This window comes from Pelmatolapia mariae, linkage group LG9 (assembly GCF_036321145.2).
Source record: "Pelmatolapia mariae isolate MD_Pm_ZW linkage group LG9, Pm_UMD_F_2, whole genome shotgun sequence".
In the NCBI taxonomy this organism is placed as follows: Eukaryota; Metazoa; Chordata; class Actinopteri; order Cichliformes; family Cichlidae; genus Pelmatolapia; species Pelmatolapia mariae.
Genome location: NC_086235.1, coordinates 14,397,548 through 14,417,485, shown reverse-complemented (window position 1 = coordinate 14,417,485; position 19,938 = coordinate 14,397,548). Strand labels below are relative to the sequence as shown.

The 19,938-nt window shown below is 40.6% G+C and overlaps 1 protein-coding gene and 1 pseudogene across 1 annotated transcript; both read left to right on the top strand.

Annotated features, from left to right (window-relative positions):
• The first annotated feature begins 4,590 nt into the window (after positions 1 to 4,590).
• LOC134634447 (ADP-ribosyl cyclase/cyclic ADP-ribose hydrolase 1) lies at positions 4,591 to 11,338 on the top strand. The gene is made up of 10 exons (XM_063483654.1): positions 4,591 to 4,733; positions 5,093 to 5,205; positions 5,321 to 5,444; positions 6,858 to 6,984; positions 7,109 to 7,244; positions 9,356 to 9,438; positions 9,570 to 9,643; positions 9,721 to 9,813; positions 10,279 to 10,365; positions 10,594 to 11,338. The coding sequence occupies exons 2-10, from the start codon at positions 5,106 to 5,108 to the stop codon at positions 10,685 to 10,687; spliced, it is 918 nt and encodes a 305-aa protein (XP_063339724.1). The 5' UTR covers positions 4,591 to 4,733; positions 5,093 to 5,105; the 3' UTR covers positions 10,688 to 11,338.
• Positions 11,339 to 14,403: 3,065 nt separating this feature from the next.
• On the top strand, positions 14,404 to 18,378 carry LOC134634133 (uncharacterized; annotated as a pseudogene).
• The last annotated feature ends 1,560 nt before the right edge of the window (positions 18,379 to 19,938 follow it).

Here is a 19,938-nt window from a genome sequence, read left to right as displayed (position 1 = left end):
TGTGTTTTCTTCAGTCGCGTTGTTACAGGAAACAGTGGGTCTCCTGGAGAAAGGAAAATGTCTTTGCGAGTACCCAACTTTCTAACTTGAACAGAAGAGGCAGCAATAATGGCTGAAATTTGGGATTTTAGATTCAGAAGACAAGGAAAACTTATCAAACTGACAAAAATGTAAAATAAATATTAACTGTAAATAAGTACAATTCCCCAGACAGACCTCGCCGGCTTAAAAAATATAAAGGCAGTGAAGCACTGCAAACAAGGCATAACGAATACTTAAATCCGAAGAACACAGTTCAAGATGCTTTTGCTTTCACGCGAAATAAAACTCACTATGCAAAATGACAGCGAAAAATCAGTTGAAATAGTGTCATTTCACTCCAAATTGATGTGAGATCATATTTCTTACACCCAGCTTCATTTTCTATTTATGTATTTTTAATGGAGGTAAACCAATTCAGAATGCTTTATTGTCATTAGGGAGTCACATAGCAAAATTCTTTGCACTACTACTACTACTACTACTACTTCTCAACTTAAATGAGACAGCATTTACAACACACAAACATACAATAAATAATATCACATAATAGGGAAACAGTATAAGCAATATTAATGTAAGGCTAGGTCAGGTCAGGTCAGCTGTGATGTGACTGTTCAGGAACTTAGTGTTGTTCACCTGTTCCACCTCCTGCCTGTGTCTGAGGACAGACAGGAGCATGTTGTCTCGTTCCGGACACAACATGTGTCTGTAATGACCTCCTTAGTCTTGCTGGTGTTTGGGACCAGGTTGTCTGAACACCATTTGGTCAGGTGCTGGACCTAGATCTTTGGAAATATCTGCGAAATACATTAAAACAGAAAATTTTACTATACTACTATTCTGAAAGTCTGACGTGGTGTTACACTCTTAGTATCGATCATAGCCAATAAATATTTAGTGCCCTTTTAGACCAGAAGGTGGCAGCAGCAACACTCTAAATGACGCACCACCCCCCTAGAGCACTTTCTCTCATGAGGAAGGGTAAACTCCTCAAACATTAAGGGTTTTTTTTTTCAATTGTTTGTTGTTGTTTTTTTGTTTTTCAGCTGCATGCAAATTCTAATTGTGAATTACATTTAATGGTCCACATCAGATTCTGTTTAGTCTGGCCTGAAAAGCTTAAGGTGAACATCTGCATGCAATTCCTCTCATTCAAACTTGAGAAACAGCTTTACTTATCCAAAACAATTGGCAGCCTCATACATACAAGGAAATGCCTGCTTATCTGCATCTCACAAGGTTTTGTAACTATGCTTGCAGTAGCCGCCCTGTTAAAGCACTTTCGGAAGTCCAGAGTGTGTGTCTTGAGTCTCAGTTTTACACATAAACAGAAAAAGAGAGAAGAAGAAGAGCATACTTAATAGGACTTCCCGTAGGTCCGCTGCTGAAGAGGGCAGCAAACACAGATCAAATTAGACTTCAGCGTCATGCTTGGTGACACTTCATCTCGACACAGGTTAACACTTCAACCCTTGCACCCTGTCAGCCAGTAAATTACTCAGCTGATAATGTCTCCTTATAGCACTGGTTCCTCTCTAGCCCACAGCTAATTTCCATACACTAACTCACATTCTCAGATAGGAGCCTCTTACTTCAAGAGGGCAAGAAATTGCCAAATAATACCGTCCTCCTTGGGGGGAGTGGAATGCAGTGAGAATACAAATTGTGGTCTCTTGAGCTATCACTAGACTGACTGTCTGCATGCAAATAACTGTTACCGACATATTTCTGTGAGTTGTTACAGAATCTACAACCCACATCAAGTTGATGAGAGAGCAGTTTTAAAATGTTAATTCTTCCAAAACATGGCATAAAATATGGTAATTTACTCAACTTTCTATATCTATGTAAGAGATTTCAGATTATTCTGCTTTGTATTCTGTTTTAAATGCAGCACAGAAGGAAGTAGTCTGTATTTAATAATATTTATTTTGGTCTGCTTTTATTTTAGCAAGCTTCAAGAAATATTGGTACATTTGATGTAGGAATGGAATTAGTGCTTGCTCTTTATCTGTGGCTTTCACAGCTCACAGCTCTTACTTTAACATCTGGATTAGGTTTAGGCCTTGTTTAGCATCATTTTCTCAGCATTTTTCTTTCTTTGGATCATTAAGCTCAAGCAGTCACGTGCAGAGTGCTAACAGTGCAATTAGCTCGAGAGGCACGAGGGCACAACCTCATTCATACTGTCTTAAAGATTTAACCTTAAGTGACTCTTTCCTCAGAAATTGAAAATCCTCATTTTCTTTAAGCAGTTAATGTGAATGTCTGGCAACCGTTAGGGATGCATTATACTTTCCAGCTCCCTACATATTTTCTGTGGATGCTGCATATATTAACATTAAACAGAATCAGTGTGTGTCACTGTTGGAAGTTCTCACATCGTTTGGTGTACAAGACAAGAAGATTGCCATTAAGACTGTTCATTTATTTGACAATATTGACAGCAAACAGGTCATTTAAAAAAATCAGTGAAACAGAGTTGTAACAAGCTGAAAGTCAATTTTTGATTTGACCACCTTTATTCTTCAAAACAGCCTTTCTATTTTAGGCAAGCTATTTTGTAATTTCTTTAAATAGTCTTCAGGAATAGTTCTGCAGTTTCTTTTGTTCTTTTCCATGATTCAGTAATGTTGACACTGGGACTCTGGGGAGGCCAATTCATCACTTCTACCCAGATACGCTTTTACTGCACTGGCAGTGTGTTTGGGACCATTGTCATGGTGTCACTGGGACCATTTCTGATGAGTCTTCAGCTGAAAGGCCAGATGCATCTCTCGAGTCATGCGTTAGGTCTTTGCTGGGTTTTTTCTTATTTCTTAAGAGTACGACTTACAGATAGTGTTTATCTGCTGTAGATGGTTTTTAGGCCTGAAATCTCTTCTTTTGTCTTCCACTTGTTCACTTTCCTCAATTTTTTAAGGACACACTGAGAAAACCATGCGAAGATGAGCCAAGGTTTCTGCTAGTAGCTCTTTGGGGCTCACAATACTGATGCAAAAATACTATTTTATGCCTCCACTATAGCGTTTATTTGTATATCCAACTAAAAAAAAAAGCTGCACATAACAAAGTGCCTAAAGATACATTTTAAATGGGATGTTTGCAGGCACAAAACATTTTCATCTTTCACGTTAGGTACCTTTTTCATGCTTGAATCACTCATGGTTCAGTGTTAATTGGCTTAACAAAAACTTTAAAAGGACTGGGCTGAAAATTAAAAAGCAACCAATGTCCAAAGAAAAACTTAAGAACCTTCAGAAATTCTGTAGAACTATGGCTACACTTTAGAAAAAAATATATTAAAGCTTGGGTTCCTGGAAGAAAAATATAAAGAAACGGGTGATGGCTCAAGACTTTTACACCATGTATTTATGGTTTTAATATTAATTATACTATGTCACTTTGGCTAACAGTATGGGAACAGAAGTGAAATGTATCAGTTCCTCATATAAACTGGAACAATGGTTCCAAACTTAAATGGGTACAACAGTAACTTGAGCTAGTTTGGGCTCATGATGACAGTCATGTTCATGTCTAGCTGGTGGAATTTTCCAATTAGCAAAAAAACCCACAAAGTAAGTAAATGAAAAAACCTGGACACTGCAGCATATTTCATGTCAGTCCATCCAAGTAGCTGGCAAGTGAAGTGACAGATGTCTGACTCATAAAGGTAAAGTCGGGGAATAGTTGTTGAGATATTTCAGTCTGGAGTAAAGTGGGTGTTACTGCCAGAAATGGAGAACTAACCACATACTTTACATTCCTTCTTCAGTCAGACCAAGAGGCCTAATAAAAACTGTAAAGTACTCAAACTGTAAGTATCATGAATCAGCAACAAAATCAGGCAATAAAGTTATGTTTTTACATTCATAAAAGTAGCAGCACTGCAACAGAATTAAACACTATTTTATCCTTAGGTTCTGCATGATTTATTCATTTATTTTTTTTTAGTAGTAAACTGCAAAACTGTTACATTGCAGTAGATTTTCAGTATTTGCAATGTTCCCATGTTTCATAACTGTTGCACTATCCAGTGAGACACGTCAACCGTTTATGTTGTAACTGATGTTATTTTCTAATACTGTGAGGATAATTTCACAGACCACAGACATCCTGTTTCTCTTGACCCAAATAAAATCATGTTACACCCCATGGACAACTAACTGCACACTCATGAGAGATCAAAGTTTCCGAAAATTTATAAAGCTTCTTATTCTGTATCTGTTTGCCAGAAAAGTTTCACCCATCTGGCCATTTGACAGTTATTTTCACTTTTTATGTCAGGCTTATTTTGATAAAAGCTTATTTACACCCTTACAACTAAGTTCACATATGTCCAATGACATAAACAGCAGCATATTTTGCCCTCTAGCTCAGGGGAGCCATGCCACAGAGAACAGTGCACTCTCTGTTTATCAAGATTCCTAACGCCACCATAATAAGACTCATGTGGATCTACTCTTCACAAGAGGAGCCTGGAGGGACAAAAAACACATGCACATCTCTATTTTTTTTTTTTAAGGTTCTCAATTGTAGATGGGATGGGGCCATTAAGACCAGGCTTTTGAGCATGTTGTGGAAAGATGATACATTCTGACTCCAGTTAGGCAAAAATCCGACCGGAGCCAACCGACAGCATCACAGCCATGGAGCCATTTGTTGCAGTTTGACTTTATGCAATGAAAGAAGTAAGTGAGCATGTCTACACTTTTTCATTTTTATTCACACAAGGTTTTAAGATTGTCGCTACAGCCTGTAGGTGATGATCTTACTGTGTGTGATATTTAAATATATAGATTTAGAGTTGCCTTAACATGAGCTATCTTGTTTCTTAGAAATTTAATCTAGGGTGAGTCAGTGCTTGACTTACTTTTGTCAGTGTGCTGCTCAGTTTGATCCACTGATATAACTGTTGTCTAAGATTTGACAGGAGGAAGCTGTTTTGTGAATGACACAATATAATTTACCATAGAACTATTTATGTGAGGTTGATTTGCATCAAAGGTGATATAAGTTATTTATTTATTTATTTATTTTGACTCTATAGGTGGAAAATAAAAATGTATAAACACGAATCTCTTCTGAAGAGCAGTGAAGCACAGCAAGTTGTCACTGTCACAAAAACATCTGTGTCCTTTGCAATAACCAGCATCACAATTTGTAAGCAATTCTTTCTGATATTTCCACATTTTTTTTCTGTCTTCCTTTAAATGTGCTGCTCCGAAATTTGATAGATTACACCCTCTTTTCTTTTATCTCTTTCTCCATTTCAAAGGTTTTATTATGCTTCACTTCTGTCCGAGTCAACTCAGAGCACAGCTCGGGACAACCCCCAATATTAAACACATTGTGGTTGGGAGGTGTTACACTTACACCACACTAGTTAACCCCAGCTTAAGGTAAATGTGGACTCATCTGTTGTCATGTCATAAAATTTCCAGTCTTGATTGGGAATCAGTTTGCAAATTTGTCATAAATTCACAACTTCTCTGTGATTTGAGTCAAGCCTCAGAGCTTGAAAGATCTGATTTGCTCCTAAAGGCCAGAGCAAACGAGTTTGGGCTGTCACCGACAGCACATTATGAGGCTAGCGCTCAAGTACAAATGAAGGGAAGTTTTGATGTGGGGTTCAATAAATGATGTTCAGTGAGTTCCTTTCTTTTTATAGGTTTGACTTTTCTAGAAAGGATGAAAGAAGCTGAGACAAAGGCCATATACGTGCTTTGCAAAGAAATTTCATGGGAATTTCTAATATGTTTCACTGCTTACTTAAAGTATACAAAAACAAATCTCTATTGAGGCTATTCACGGCAGATTTAAAAGGCTGAAGCACATGGATTACACTTCAGCAGTGTAAAGCACTGTTACTGAATTTTTGTTTGCATTTTGTTCATTGTGTAATTTCATAGCGTAACTGTTTACACAGTTGCCTAACAAGCAAAACATCCTTGTTTAATCCCAGGAGGAAACGCTAATCTCTCTGTGGTTGTGTCAGGAAGAACATCTGTGTAAAAATTTCACCGAATCAACTATGCAGAGCTTCCTGATGAACCCTTGTGAATAAAGGAGCAGCCACAGTAACTGCTGGCTCTCCTTCCTTCCTTCTTTTGTTCATTTCAAAAAGAATCCCACATAAGTAATAAAACTTAGTTGTTCGGAAGGGATGCAGGAGTTGAATGCCAACAAATCATTTAAAATGTACAGGTGAATCCAAATAAGACTCCTTTTTTTCCCAAATCATGGCACAGATCCATCAAAGATTGTTATTTTCATTATTGATTAATCATACAGTTGTTTACCATATTAATGCATCCAAGTTTACAAGGAAAGTGCCATTTAGTTCCACTGTATTCAAGAGAAGTCCTACATTTCAGTTCAGTTCAACTTTATTTATATATTGCCAAATCACTACAACAATTCGACATGACTTATATTGTAAGGTAAAGACCCTACAATAATACAGAGAAAACAGAGAAAACCACAACAATCAGACGAGCCTACATTGGCAACTGTGGGAAGGAAAAACTCCCTTTTAACAGGAGGAAACCTCTGGCTCAACCAGGCTCATAGAGGGGTGGCCATCTGCCACGACCGGTTGGGGGTGAGGGGAGGAAGACTGAACAAAGATCTGTGACAGATATACAGCCAATATCTCTAAAGCTGTGCAGTTCATGCCGAATTCATGTAAACTGAAAAAAAATAGCACGACAGGCCAATGATAAAAAAGACTTTGACTTTAAGTGAACTGTCCCTTTAAAAGCCACACATCTCGAAATAAAAGCTTAAAGTCATTTTCTGTTTTTTATGTGTAGGTATGACTGTGAGGAGATCTGGAGGCAGTTTGAGGAGGCCGTTATCAGTCATTCTTCTTGCAATGTGACCGTCGAGGATTATTTTCACATGTTTAACGCAATGCCACAAATCTGGCCCTGTGATAATGTGAGCTGTGTTGGCATTTTGGTGCCTTATATATACATTTTTTTATTTATAATAATATAATTATGCTACTTTAAATTATAGTCTTTTTGTTAACCTGCTTTGTATTTACCTTTTTTTTTCTTAGTTCCTCTTCTGGAGTAAAACCAGGACACTGATGCACAGCTATGCTGCAGTTTTTCGCCACTTCTGGACACTGGAAGACACGCTGGTTGGCTACATGTTCAACGATCTCATCTGGTGTGGCCAAGAGGAGGATTCTGGTAGACGTTTGTGTTTTGTTTTTTTGTGTTGTATTGTATTTTTTATTTTGTTTTGTTTCAACAAGAGAGAAATCATTTCTGATTGTGTAATTTAATTATTTTCACGAGAAAAATGATCAGAGACATAAAAGGCTTTGACCTCTCCGAGGTTTGGTGCCTCTGCATTAAATTGGTCCAAGTAAATTAAAAAAAATACTTGAATTTTATATACATATTAATATTAGAATTTTTTCTCGCTATATATTATTGAACATTTTGGAAAACACAATTTATAAAAAGATCATCATACCAACGGTCAAGTATGGTGGTGGTGGTGTGATGGAGCGAGGCTCCATCTTCTCCATCAGAAAATCCTAAGGGAGGATTTCTGGTCATCAGTTGGCACCTTGAAGTTCAACCACACTTGAGTTACGCAACAGCATAAGTCAAACACACCAGCAAAAACCAACAAGCAAAACAAAAAAATACAAGCATTTCATACTGGAAAATCCTCCAATGTGCTGAATTTAAACAATTCTGCAAAGAAGAGTGGACCAAAATTCCTTTATCACAAATGCTTGATTGCAGTTCTCGCAATTCTTGCAGAGTGTTGTGCAAAGTGCCACCTTATTCATTTATTATCTGAAACATAAGTATGACAAATATGCTAATCGGGACCCTTCCTGGCAAAAACGTTTTTACAGCGCTGTGTTTAAGATGGGCAGTGACGGTCAAGATGCTTATCAAAGCTGACTGCCTGATCAAAAGCAACATTTCTGGCAGTTAGAAGAACTGAAAGTGAATCTGCATGGGCACAGATAAGAAAGACAGATACTTGGCTGCCATCCACGTCTTCATAACATTAATGCAGTCATAAAGGGCAGCTATATTCTGGCGTTTGAATGACATTTGCAACTGGATATCATCTGTATAAAAAAAGTAGTATGAGATGGCTTCAAAGGTATTGACAATGTGTCCAAGTGAAAGCATAGACAAGACAAATAAGATGGGCCTGATGACCTAACCTTTGGGTACACCACAAGATAAAGTGGCAGAAGATGACACAAACTGAAAAGCAGATTCCCACCCAAGTTTTTAGTCTCTCAATCAGGAGACCATGATCAGCTGTGTCAAAGGCAGCAAAAGATCCAACAGTACAGAAACAGAATTTTCAACTGTGTCGTTATGTAATTACATTTTACTTCAAACTCTAGGAAGAGCTGTTTCTTAGAGCTGTATGAGTAAAGTGCATGTGTTAATTAACATGTATCTAAAACATTATGTTTAGTTACAGCCACTCTAAGCTGGTTCTGGAGATAAAAGGCAAATTTATCAATCTAAAATTCTGAGCGAGGTGATGGGCCAGCGCTGTGCTTTTTCAAAAGCGGATGAATAACAGCCAGTTCAAAGACCGTGCTATGATGATAGCATCACAAAGTTACTGCATATTTGTAGGCTGCATAGTCATGACGCAAATCTCCCTCTGCACCACAACCCAAAGATGCGCTATTGGACTGAAATCTGGTGACTGTGGAGGCCATTTGAGTACAGTGAACTCATTGTTGAGTCCAAGAAGGCAGTTTGAGATGGTAGCTGTTGGCAGCAAGATGGGCAGCATGTGATTGGCTGATTAGATTTGCGTTAATGAGCTGCTGAACAGGTGTATCTAATAAAGCAGCCAGTGAGGTGTTGAAGTTGGTAGTTTCAAGGTTTGATTCCCAGTCTCAGCCTCTCCAGTGAATTTGTATTCACTGCTTTCATAGCCCCTTTATGAAATGTATCTGGCACCCATATTCCAGTTTAGCTGTTTCACTTTACACTTTTAGATAAACAAAGCTAGCAAACTGCTGGGTGTAGATTCATAATTTCCACAGGAGCATAAGAGTGGTATCAAACTCTTGCTTTAAACATCGCTATGTGGATTGAATGATGACAAATTAAGAAAGATTGTTTGGTAGCAACGGGATTCAGCAAAAGCATTATAACTCAGACAGCTGCAGCTGTGTTCCCAAACGTTTTACAGAACTTTTAGGACTTTTCTTATATAACTAGTCTTCTTGCATGTCAACACAGCACAAGTCTTTCTTGAATATCTCATGTCTCAAGTAATGACACTTGTGAATTTGACACAGGTTTTGATTTCAGCTCTTGTCCGGAGTGGTCGGCCTGTCGAAGTCATCCGGTCTATTCCCTGTGGAGGCAAGCTTCACAAAATGTGAGTTTAATATCCAAACTCTGGAATGGCTCCATCTCTGTTCTGCAAACAGCTGTGTTATTTATCATCTACCTTTCCAAAACCGGCAGTGCTTTATTGCTCTTCTGTGATTTTCCTCATCCATTTGTTAGTTTGCAGAGATGGCGTGTGGCAACATTACTGTCTTACTGAATGGATCTATTGCTAATGCCTTCAATAGGAAAAGGTAAGAAATAATGAATAATTCAGTAGGTTGGTGCAGTTTCTGGAGTACATATTAAATCGATCTTTTTTCTTATGCAGCATGTTTGGAAGTGTTGAACTGGACAGCCTGGATCCACAAAGGGTGAATTATGTCAACATTAAGGTGGTGACCAGTCTAGACGGACCCCATATGTGAGGATAATAAAAGGATATTCTTGTGTTTTAAAAACGTAACTACTGATGAGTTCACATTGTCCAAATTCCATTAATTAGCACCTTAACTGCTTGGATGATAGGATGACATGTTATAAAGCTTGAAACCCACATTTACACATCATTTATGACTGCACTAGACCTCAGTGACCAGAATATTTTGTCATGCAGTTGTGTAACGGCAACACAGTTGATGTTAAACGAAAGGATAACTATTTTTCAGAGCCCGACAGCCCAAAGGTTGTCTTTATGTTTGGCAAATAACTGGTATGATTTACTGCTTAGTGACATTGTTATCCTTTAAAGCTTGTAAATAGAAACCTATCAGAAAGTTACAGTGGGCCTGAGAGGTCAAAAGCACTGCAACCAAATACAGTGTTGATCCTTAAAAAAATCAAAGCTCTTTACAAATATTTTTTGTGTTGTTTTATTTTTCTTTGACAGAGAGTCATGTAGTCAAGGATCCATTGTAGACCTGATCCAAATCCTCCAATCCAGAGGTTTTCACTGGACCTGTACAGACAATGACCAGTACGTGATGTTCAGTGTTTGGAAGTTTCATGACATCAAAGTTAATTATGAATCTGGAATAATGGTCTTAGACCAAAGCATCACATCATATTATAGTTGTTGCTTAACCCTATGCGGTATAAGTCATCAAGTGTGTTTTATTGCTACTTTTTTACAAAGAGATCCATGCCTTAACAGGAAACACTTTTATGAAACCATCAATCAGTAACAGGTCATTTTTCTTCACAGGACCCTGATAATCTTGCAATGCATCCGGGACCCACAACACTCATCCTGCCAGACATGTGCAAACACTGTTAAACAGAAACAGCCTTACATCTGATTAAATCACAGACTGCTGTAAAATCTATATCTTTCAAAGTAAATCCAGAGTGCAAAAAAAAGGAACAATGAATACTGTAAACACTGTCATTCTTAGATAATGCAGAGGCTTCTCAAAAATCTAACTTGAATGAAAAGCAGTGTGTGTTTTGCATACCCACTACACTTCACTGATCCACACAAATCTACAAGCAAAATGCAGCTGAAACAGGTGCTTCTCAACATGGAGAGGAGGAACTGATTAATCTGCAGCCTTTAATGTTGCAAACAGACTCATCTGTCAGTACTGCTGTGACTTCATTAGAAACGTTAGTACATTTGTAGAATTAAAACCTGTGAGTTAATCACAGCATTACCGACTGTGCTCCAGTCCCCTCTGTCCTCCGAACTGCACTGATCCTATTTAATTATCAGGGTTAGTGTGCTTTCTGAAGACAAGATTTCCTGTTTTACTGTCAGGGTTGTGTTAAAACAAGACACATGATGATGATGTGTATGTGGCCAGATACTCACAGCATTGAAATCAAAGTACATTTAATTTCACTGGGTTCAGTAACCTCTTTTTTGACACAGGGTCCCTCAGCATTGTAATCTCTGAAACGCCATTCTGTGCATCTTTAAGGGATTCCAAAGAAAAAATAAAAAGCTATAAAGTGATGGCAGTTTAATTGTGGTTTCATTATTAGCATTTTGTCTGTGTAGTTTGCTCAGTGTTCATCAAACACCCATTAACATGAGTTTTGTGATTTGTTTTGTTGTGTCACAGGAAGCTGCCAAGGCCATACTTTGGTGTTCATATGAATATACATCCACAGTTTAACATATAATTGCATTTATCATGAATTTATGTGTGCTCCAAGGTAGAATTTCGGTAGGTAATTCATGTCTGCCACTATATGCGAATACGCCCACAACAGGGATGACAAAGAGGTTTTCTGCATTGTTAAACATTTCCTTTTAATTTCCTTCTTTGTACTCAGAGGTCATTGGCATTTCTCAACATGTTTATAAGTATCGCTTATTCTGTGACATCTAAACTAGAGCCCATAACCATCTTACAGCAGATGATTGACATTTAACTGCTGCTATGAACGTGTTTATTAACCTACCTACCTACTTACACACTTTTGTGCATTTTGAATTAGTTTCACACTGAATGCCTATGAGAGGTTCATGCATTTAGTGCTGCAGCTACCACTGTAAACAGAGCTTTAATTTAATTTTTCAATAAGGAGGAATGAATAGCAACCCCAGAGCTGCTGTTTAAATCTTTTTAGCAACGCAGATCACATGGTAGTAACTCTATGCATTTAGGCATGGTGACAGACTAGTAGTAGTAGTCTGAGTATCCCTTAAGAGCCCAGACCCATTTTTTACCGTCATAAAAACTATGGGAGAGTCAATTTTGAAACATTAACAGAAACTGTCCTCAATGTGTAAAGGGGCGGTGACACCTGTGTCACTGTGGGTGCTTAAGGGGTATTTCAGGAACTCCTGATCCACTGGGATTTTCCCACACAAACATCTCTAGAGATTACCCAGAGTGATCTGAAAAACAAAATATCCAGAGAGCAGCAGTTCTCGGCAATCCATCCTGTCTTGTGTCAACAGTTCAGGCTGCTGGTGGTGTTGCTGTAATGATGTAAGGGATATTGTTTTTGTCAACTTTGTACCAACGCTGTGCAACTTAGTACTGAGTATCGCCTAAACCCCATATGTAAAGGGATGGGCGGCTCAAATAATCTTAAACTGGCTCCTTGAACATGACAGTGAGTTCGCTGCACTCAAATGGTCTCCACAGTCACCAGAGCTCAGTCTAAAAGAGCACCTGTGGGATGTGGTGAAACAGAAAATTCAAATCATGGCAGTTGCAGCAACTGTGAGATGCTGTCATCACGATCTCAGGGGAATGTCTGTGAAGGTTCTCAGTCATCCACGTCATCGTAGTCTAAAGAGCTTGGAAAGAAAAGCATCTGGACTTCTTTAAGTTGCTTGAAGACGTTTCACCTCTCATCCGAGAAGCTTCTTCAGTTCTAGGGTCAAATGGTTCCCTGTAAGCCTGAAGGGAAAAAGAACGAACACACACATGTAAAGGAAGCGCTTAAAACATGCGGTTATACTAGATGGGCTTTCATCAAGTCAGCAAAGATGCACAGAAAAGAAGATCAGACACCAACTAGGGAGGATAAGAAAGACAAACGCAACAACATTGTCATCCCCTATGCAGCTGGTGTATCCTAAAAACTCAGGAGGGTCTTCTCCAAGCACGACATCCCAGTATACTTCAGACCCAGCAACACACTCAGACAGAAACTGGTTCATCCCAAAGACAAAACTCCAAAACACAAACTTAACAATGTGGTGTATGCTGTACAGTGCAGCGAGGAATACCCAGACCTCTACATTGGAGAGACCAAACAGCCACTTCATAAATGCAAGGCACAACATAGAAGAGCCACCTCCACAGGACAAGACTCAGCAGTTCATCTGTATCTAAAGGACAAAGGTCACGCTTTCGAGGATGTCAATGTACATATTTTGGACAGAGAGGACAGATGGTGGTTTACGGTGGTTTACAACACCAACTGTCTGCCATCTATAATCCAGTTTTGAGATCCCGTTCCAGACGTCTTAATGCCCACTCACATCCTGGGCCATCTGACCTCAGGAAATCACATGATAGGGTGGGACTAGGTTTCACATTGAGCTCACCCGAAACCTTGGCTGATTGTGACCTACACCCATTTTCACACCTTGGCTCATGTGATTAGGTAGAGGATCATAAGGGATCCATTGTCCCGCTCGATGGGTTACTCCCACAGAGCTTAACTCTGGGACTCTCCACCATTTGACCCTAGAACTGAAGAAGCTTCTCAGATGAGAGGTGAAACGTCTTCAAGCAACTTAAAAAAGTCCAGATGCTTTTCTTTCCAAGCTCCTTAGATCTCAGAGGAATGTTTCCAGCATCTTGTTGAGAGTGTGTCATGAAGAATGAAGACAGTTCTGAATGCAAACAGTGTGCAATGCAGCACAAGCAAGATGTATCCTAATTAGTGCTGTCAGCGTTAATCTCGTAAAAATGATGTTAACGCCATAACCACATTAACGCGTCAAATCTCCGTTAGTGAGTTAACGCATTAGCGTGGTTTGCTCGTTAATGGGGCGCTGTGCAGCCCCTCCCACCTCTGATGAATCTCACAAGCTTTATTTTGATACCAAGGTTGTTTACACAACCTTGGTATTACAATTGCAGAGAAATAGTCGATTCATTTTGGGCAAACTCAGAAAGCACTTTGGGGCTTAACAGGTTAAATAAAGTAGCTTTAGACTTTGGCATTAATTCAGAGAGCACAGAAATTAAGGAAGAGATAAAGCTGAGTGAAAGAAATTCATGAAATATTTTTATGAATGAAATGCTATTTTTGTTGGATTATACCACTACTACTAAACAGTGACCACTCCCGAGATTAGAGAGTGCTTATACTGGAGTTTGTTACCTAAATCTATGTGTGTGTGATAATCTTATCAAAACTCTAGAATAGAATGATTTTGTTTGTTTCTTAAAGAGCATACAGACCCGTAAAGCCTGGATGAACTCAAAGGTTTTCTCAATTTTTGTTGTTTTTAGTTATCTACAACGAGATGAGTGAGTGTTTCTTCAAAACCCCCTTTGTGTGTTCATAGTATGCAGATGCTGCCTGTGGTAATGTCACGACAATGCTAGGTGGATCCACCACCAAGCCATTTGATCCTGAAAGGTAGGACTACTTTTGCTTCTCTAATACTTTTAGGACTTTTAGTGAGAAACGTTGAGAAATGTATTTTCTTTTAATGATAATTAGAGCCACCAATGTAAAAATGGCATATGCGCCAAGTTTTAAGCTAAGTTATCACAAGGCTTTGCTCTAAACTGTACTTAGTTCTTTTTCATCAATTTATTTTTCCACATTTGTTTTCAATGACTAGGTGCAAAAGAATCACTTTTATGTCTGCCTTGTCATCGTAGATTATGAAAAGTGCTATTAAAAAACAGTTATTATTGTCTTTGTTGCACAAAGTCAAAAGTTTGTTGTAAAAAATATGTTCTTGCTCCACAAACCAAGTCAGATTTAAATGTTTGTGTCTCCACTTTCGTAATCAGCAACCCAATTAAAATCCAGCAGTTGAGGACTCATAGCCCACAATCTCTGGGCGACCAATTTTGATTGAAAGGCAGTTGCAAAGGTCACCTGGTGGTGGCTGACCTGACTCTAAACAATCACGGACTCAGACAGATTGGCAAAGGTTTGCAAATAATTACCACCTAACTTATGAACGCAGACGGATTCTCACCAAACTGCAGTAAGTCTGTCTCTTTGCAATAGAGGACTCGACTCACCTGTTTGCCTAAGGGTTTTGTTCTGGATTCCTACATAAAAGCAAGGCTGACTGGACTCTGCATGTAAGTAGTTAATGTAAATTTTTTGCTGCTTTGCTGTCATCACAATGTTGGCCTTTATTTGTTTGATTTAAATCAGTGAAGCCAATCGGTGCATGAATGTTTTAAAACTGATCCTACATTCACTGCTTCTGTTCCATTTCTGTTTCTAACATCTTCAGATCAGATTGTACATCCTTGGAGCCTCCAGGCACTGTGGGGGCTGGAGGCTCCGGGCTCACAGGTCATCAGCACATCGTCGGATGAAGTGGCCTCAAGCTAGCAAGGAGAAGGAGTGGCTCCAGTTCGATGAAGACGTTGATACCATCTTGCAAGCAACTGCCAAAGGACAAGCTGAACAACGCCTAAAGACAATGACCACGATGATAGTCAGCCTAGCTGTAGAGAGGTTTGGACTAAAGGAGAAGCGGAGAGCAAAGCCTCTTTACACCTTGAACAACAGAGCCAACAAGATACATCAGCTAAGGCAGGAACTGAAGAGCCTAAGGCAGCAGTTCAAGGTGGCGAGTGAAAAGGAGAGGGGACCCCTTGCAGAATTACGTAGCATAATCCGCAAGAGGTTATTGACCTTGAGGAGAGCCAAGTGGCACAGGAGGAGGAGGAAGGAGAGAGTCAGGAGGCGAGCCGGCTTCCTAGCGAATCCTTTTGGGGTCACAAAACAGCTGCTAGGAGGGAAGCACAGTGGGCATCTTGTCTGCCCTAAAAGCGAGGTCGGCCACTACCTCGAGGAGACCTACAGTGATGAATCTAGAGAGCAAGATCTTGGTCCCTGTCAAGCCCTGATCAACCCATCGCCACCAGAGCAGGAATTTGATGGGGAGGAGCCCAGCTGGAAGGAGATCCAGGAAGTGGTAAAGAGAGCAAGAGCAAGCTCTGCTCGGGGGCCCAGTGGGGTACCTTACAAAGTTTACAAGAACTGTCCGAGGCTACTGACTAGTCTCTGGAAGATCCAGACGGTGATTTGGTGGAGGGGCAAAGTAGCAAACCAGTGGAGACAAGCGGAGGGGGTGTGGATCCCAAAGGAGGAAAGGTCCAAAAACATCGATCAGTTCCGGACCATCTTGTTGCTGAGTGTTGAAGGAAAGGTTTTCTTTAGTGTCGTCGCTAAGCGACTGACAGAATATCTTCTGAAGAACTCTTACATCAGTAACTCAGTCCAGAAAGGAGGGATCCCGAAGGTTCCAGGGTGCCTGGGACATACAGGCATGGTCACACAGCTCATTAGGGAAGCTGGGGAGAACAGAGGGGACCTGGCAGTACTATTGCTCGACCTCGCAAATGCCTACGGATCTATACCCCATAAGCTGGTAGAACAGGCACTGAACTGGTACTACATCCCGGAAAAGCTCAGGAACCTTATCCTGGACTACTACGCCGACTTCCACCTGACAGTCTCTTCCGGAACAACAACTTCTGACTGGCATAAACTTGAAAAGGGGATCATCACTGGATGCACGATCTCACCAATCCATTTCGCTCTTGCCATGAACATGTTGGTTAAATCTGCAGAAGTCCAGTGTAGAGGGCCACTCACTAAGTCTGGAGTCAGGCAGCCACTCATCAGAACTTTCATGGACGACCTGACGGTGACAGCTACATCTGTTTCAGGGTGCAGGTGGATACTGAAGGGTCTTGAGGAGATGATTTCTTGGGCACGCATGAGGTTCAAACCCACCAAGTCGAGGTCTCTTGTGCTGAAGAAAGGAAAGGTTACTGATAAATATTTGCTTTCACCATCAAGATACCATCACTTACTGAGGCGCCCGTGAAGAACCTAGGTAAGGTATTTAACTGTAGCCTGAAAGATGCAGCCTCTATAAAAGCGACCAACGAAGACCTTGAGACCTGGCTCGCTGCAGTGGATAAATCTGGCCTTCCCGGCAAGTTTAAGGCCTGGATTTATCAGCATGGAATTCTGCCCCAAATTTTGTGGCCCCTCTTAGTCTACGAAGTTCCCATCTCAACAGTGGAAGGCTTCGAGATGAGGATCAGCAGGTTTCTGCGCAGGTGGTTGGGTCTGCCACGAAGCCTGAGCAGCATCGCTCTGTATGGTCATAACAACAAGCTGAAGCTCCCCTTTAGCAGCTGAAGTGAGTAGTTCATGGTGAATCGGTCCAGGGAGCTGCTCCAATATCGAGAGTCCAGTGACCCCCGGGTCGCCCTGGCTGGAATAGAGGTTAGGCCGGGATGGAAGTGGAGAGCTGCTGAGGCTGTAGACATTGCAGTATCAAGGCTACAGCAAAGGGTGCTGGTGGGTACAGTGGCCCAGGGGAGAGGTAGCAGGGTAGTAGTAGAACACCTAATTATGACAAGGCATGAGGGAAAGAGAGGCGGTCGCTGATCCTTGAGGAGGTGCGAGCAGGAGTTGAGGAGAAGCGAGCCAGTCAAATAGTGCAATTGAGGCAACAGGTGGCTTGGACAAGATGGGAGCAAGCTGTAGAGCGCAAGGTCACATGGAATGAGCTGTGGAAAGCTGAACCCCAGCGGATAAAATTCCTGATCCAGGCGGTATATGATGTGATACCAAGTCCATCGAATCTCTTCACGTGAGGGAAGGTGGAGACACCAGGCTGTCTTCTCTGTCAGAAGAGAGGAACCCTAGAGCAAATTTTAAGCTGCTGCCCTAAAGCCCTGGGTGAAGGGCGATATCGCTGGCGACACGATCAAGTCCTGAAGGCTGTAGCGGATTCCATCTGCACCGGGATCAGTCACAATAAGAGCGTCTGCCCAGTAAAGAACACAATCACGTTTATAAAAGCTGGGGAGAAGCCAGCAGCACCAGTCCGAACACCTCGCCTAGCCTGTTGGCAACGGTGCACGATTGGGAGCTGAGAGTTGACCTGGCAAAGCAGTTAAAGTTCCCTGAAGCGGTAGTCAAGACAACTCTGAGGCCAGATATAGTTGTTACATCACTTGTCTCCAAGCAGGTAATCCTTCTGGAGCTTACTGTGCCTTGGGAAGACCGTATGAAGGAGGTTAATGAGAAGAAGAGGGCTAAGTATTCTGAGCTAGTGGAGGAGTGCCGGAGTAATGGCAGCAGGCAAGATGCCAACCCATCGAAGTGGGATGTCGAGGATTCGCAGGTCAGTCCCTTTGCAGGGCATACAAAATGCTAGACATCGTAGGTGCTAACCAGCGAAGAGCTATCAAGGTGGTCACCAATGCAGCAGAAGCAGCGTCGAGGTGGCTGTGGATCAAAAGAGGAGAGGCATGGCATGTAGGGTAGCGTTACCTGGACACAAGCTGGGGCTTGATCAACCCTGGCTGGGTCGCCTGGGAGAGGGGGTCTGATTGTTGAAAGACCCGAAACCCCCAATGACCCCAGGCTACATCACTGATGATGTGTCCAGGGGCACCAGAGGGTGTATCATCAAGTGCTTATGTGAGTGGACAAAACTGTCTTAGTGTGTATATGTTTCAGAGCTACTTTGAAAGCATAGCTTTGAAAGCTGTCATTGATTTGACACTGGAACAGGTTGAACTAGAATAAAACTACACTGAGTAAAAATTCCTCATCTTTAAAGTATTTACCTCAGGTTGAAACACAGTGGTTTTGCCAGTGGGCCTTTAGCTTGGAGATTCTTCTTTAGAATCCTCTTGAAATAAGACGGGACTCTGCATGTATCTATGCATTGGGAGCAGTGTCAGCAAAGTCTCGTGTGATTTTCTTTGAGCATAAATTCAAGTCAACATGAAAGTGAAATTCATTAAGTAAATCCAAACACATTCAATTAAATAATTAGAAAATAATACAATTTTCTCTCATTGAGTTTATTTACTATTATTAAATAGTTTCAATCAAAGATTGAATTTTTTGGAAGACAGAGCAATTTATAAAAAGATCATCATACCAGCGGTCAAATATGGTGATTACAGTATGATGCTCCAGAGCTCCTTTGCTGCTTTGGGACTTGGACAACTTGACATAACTGATTGAACCATGACTTCTCCTCTTCTGGTCATCACTTGGCACCTTGAATGGAAAACCCTCCAGTGTGGATGCATTTAAACAAAGTGCCACCTTATTCAATTGTTATTTTGGGGAATTTTTTTTCTGATATTAAAATTTGTGTGAAGATCTGAAACATAAGTATGACAAATATGCAAATCAGGAAGGGGGCAATCATTTTTTTCATAGTGCTATGTTTAAGATGGGCAATGTTGCACAAAAGAGAAGAACTGTTTGTACAAAACAGTAAAGATGCTTATCAAAGCTGACTGCCTGATCAAAAGCAACATTTCTGACGGTTAATAAAACTGAAAGTGAAATTGTGCAGGCACAGATAAAAAGGACAGATAGTTGGCTGTCATCCACTTCTTTAAAAAATTAATTCAGTCATAAAGGGCAGCTACAGTCTGGGGTTTGAATGACATTTGCAACTGGATATCACCTGTATAAAAAAAGTAGTATGAGATGGCTTCAAAGTTATTGAAGATGTGTCCAAGTGAAAGGATATACAAGGCAAATAAGATGGGTCTGAGGACCTAACCTTTGGGCACACCACAAAATAAAGTGACACAAGATGACACAAATTAAAATGCAGATTCCCACCCAAGTTTTTAGTCTCTCAATCAAGAGACCACGATCAGTTGTGTCAAAGGCAGCAAAAAGATCGAACAGTAAAAAAAAACTGAGTATTCAACTGTTAAATGTTAGGACGACATACTGAAACTTGAAACCCACAGTTACACATCATTTATGACTGCACTATAGCTCAGTGACCAGACTATGTGGGGCGACCGTGGTTCAGGGGGTTGGGAAGCAAATCTGTAACCGAAAGGTTGCTGATTCGATCCCCCAGCTCTCTCTGTCC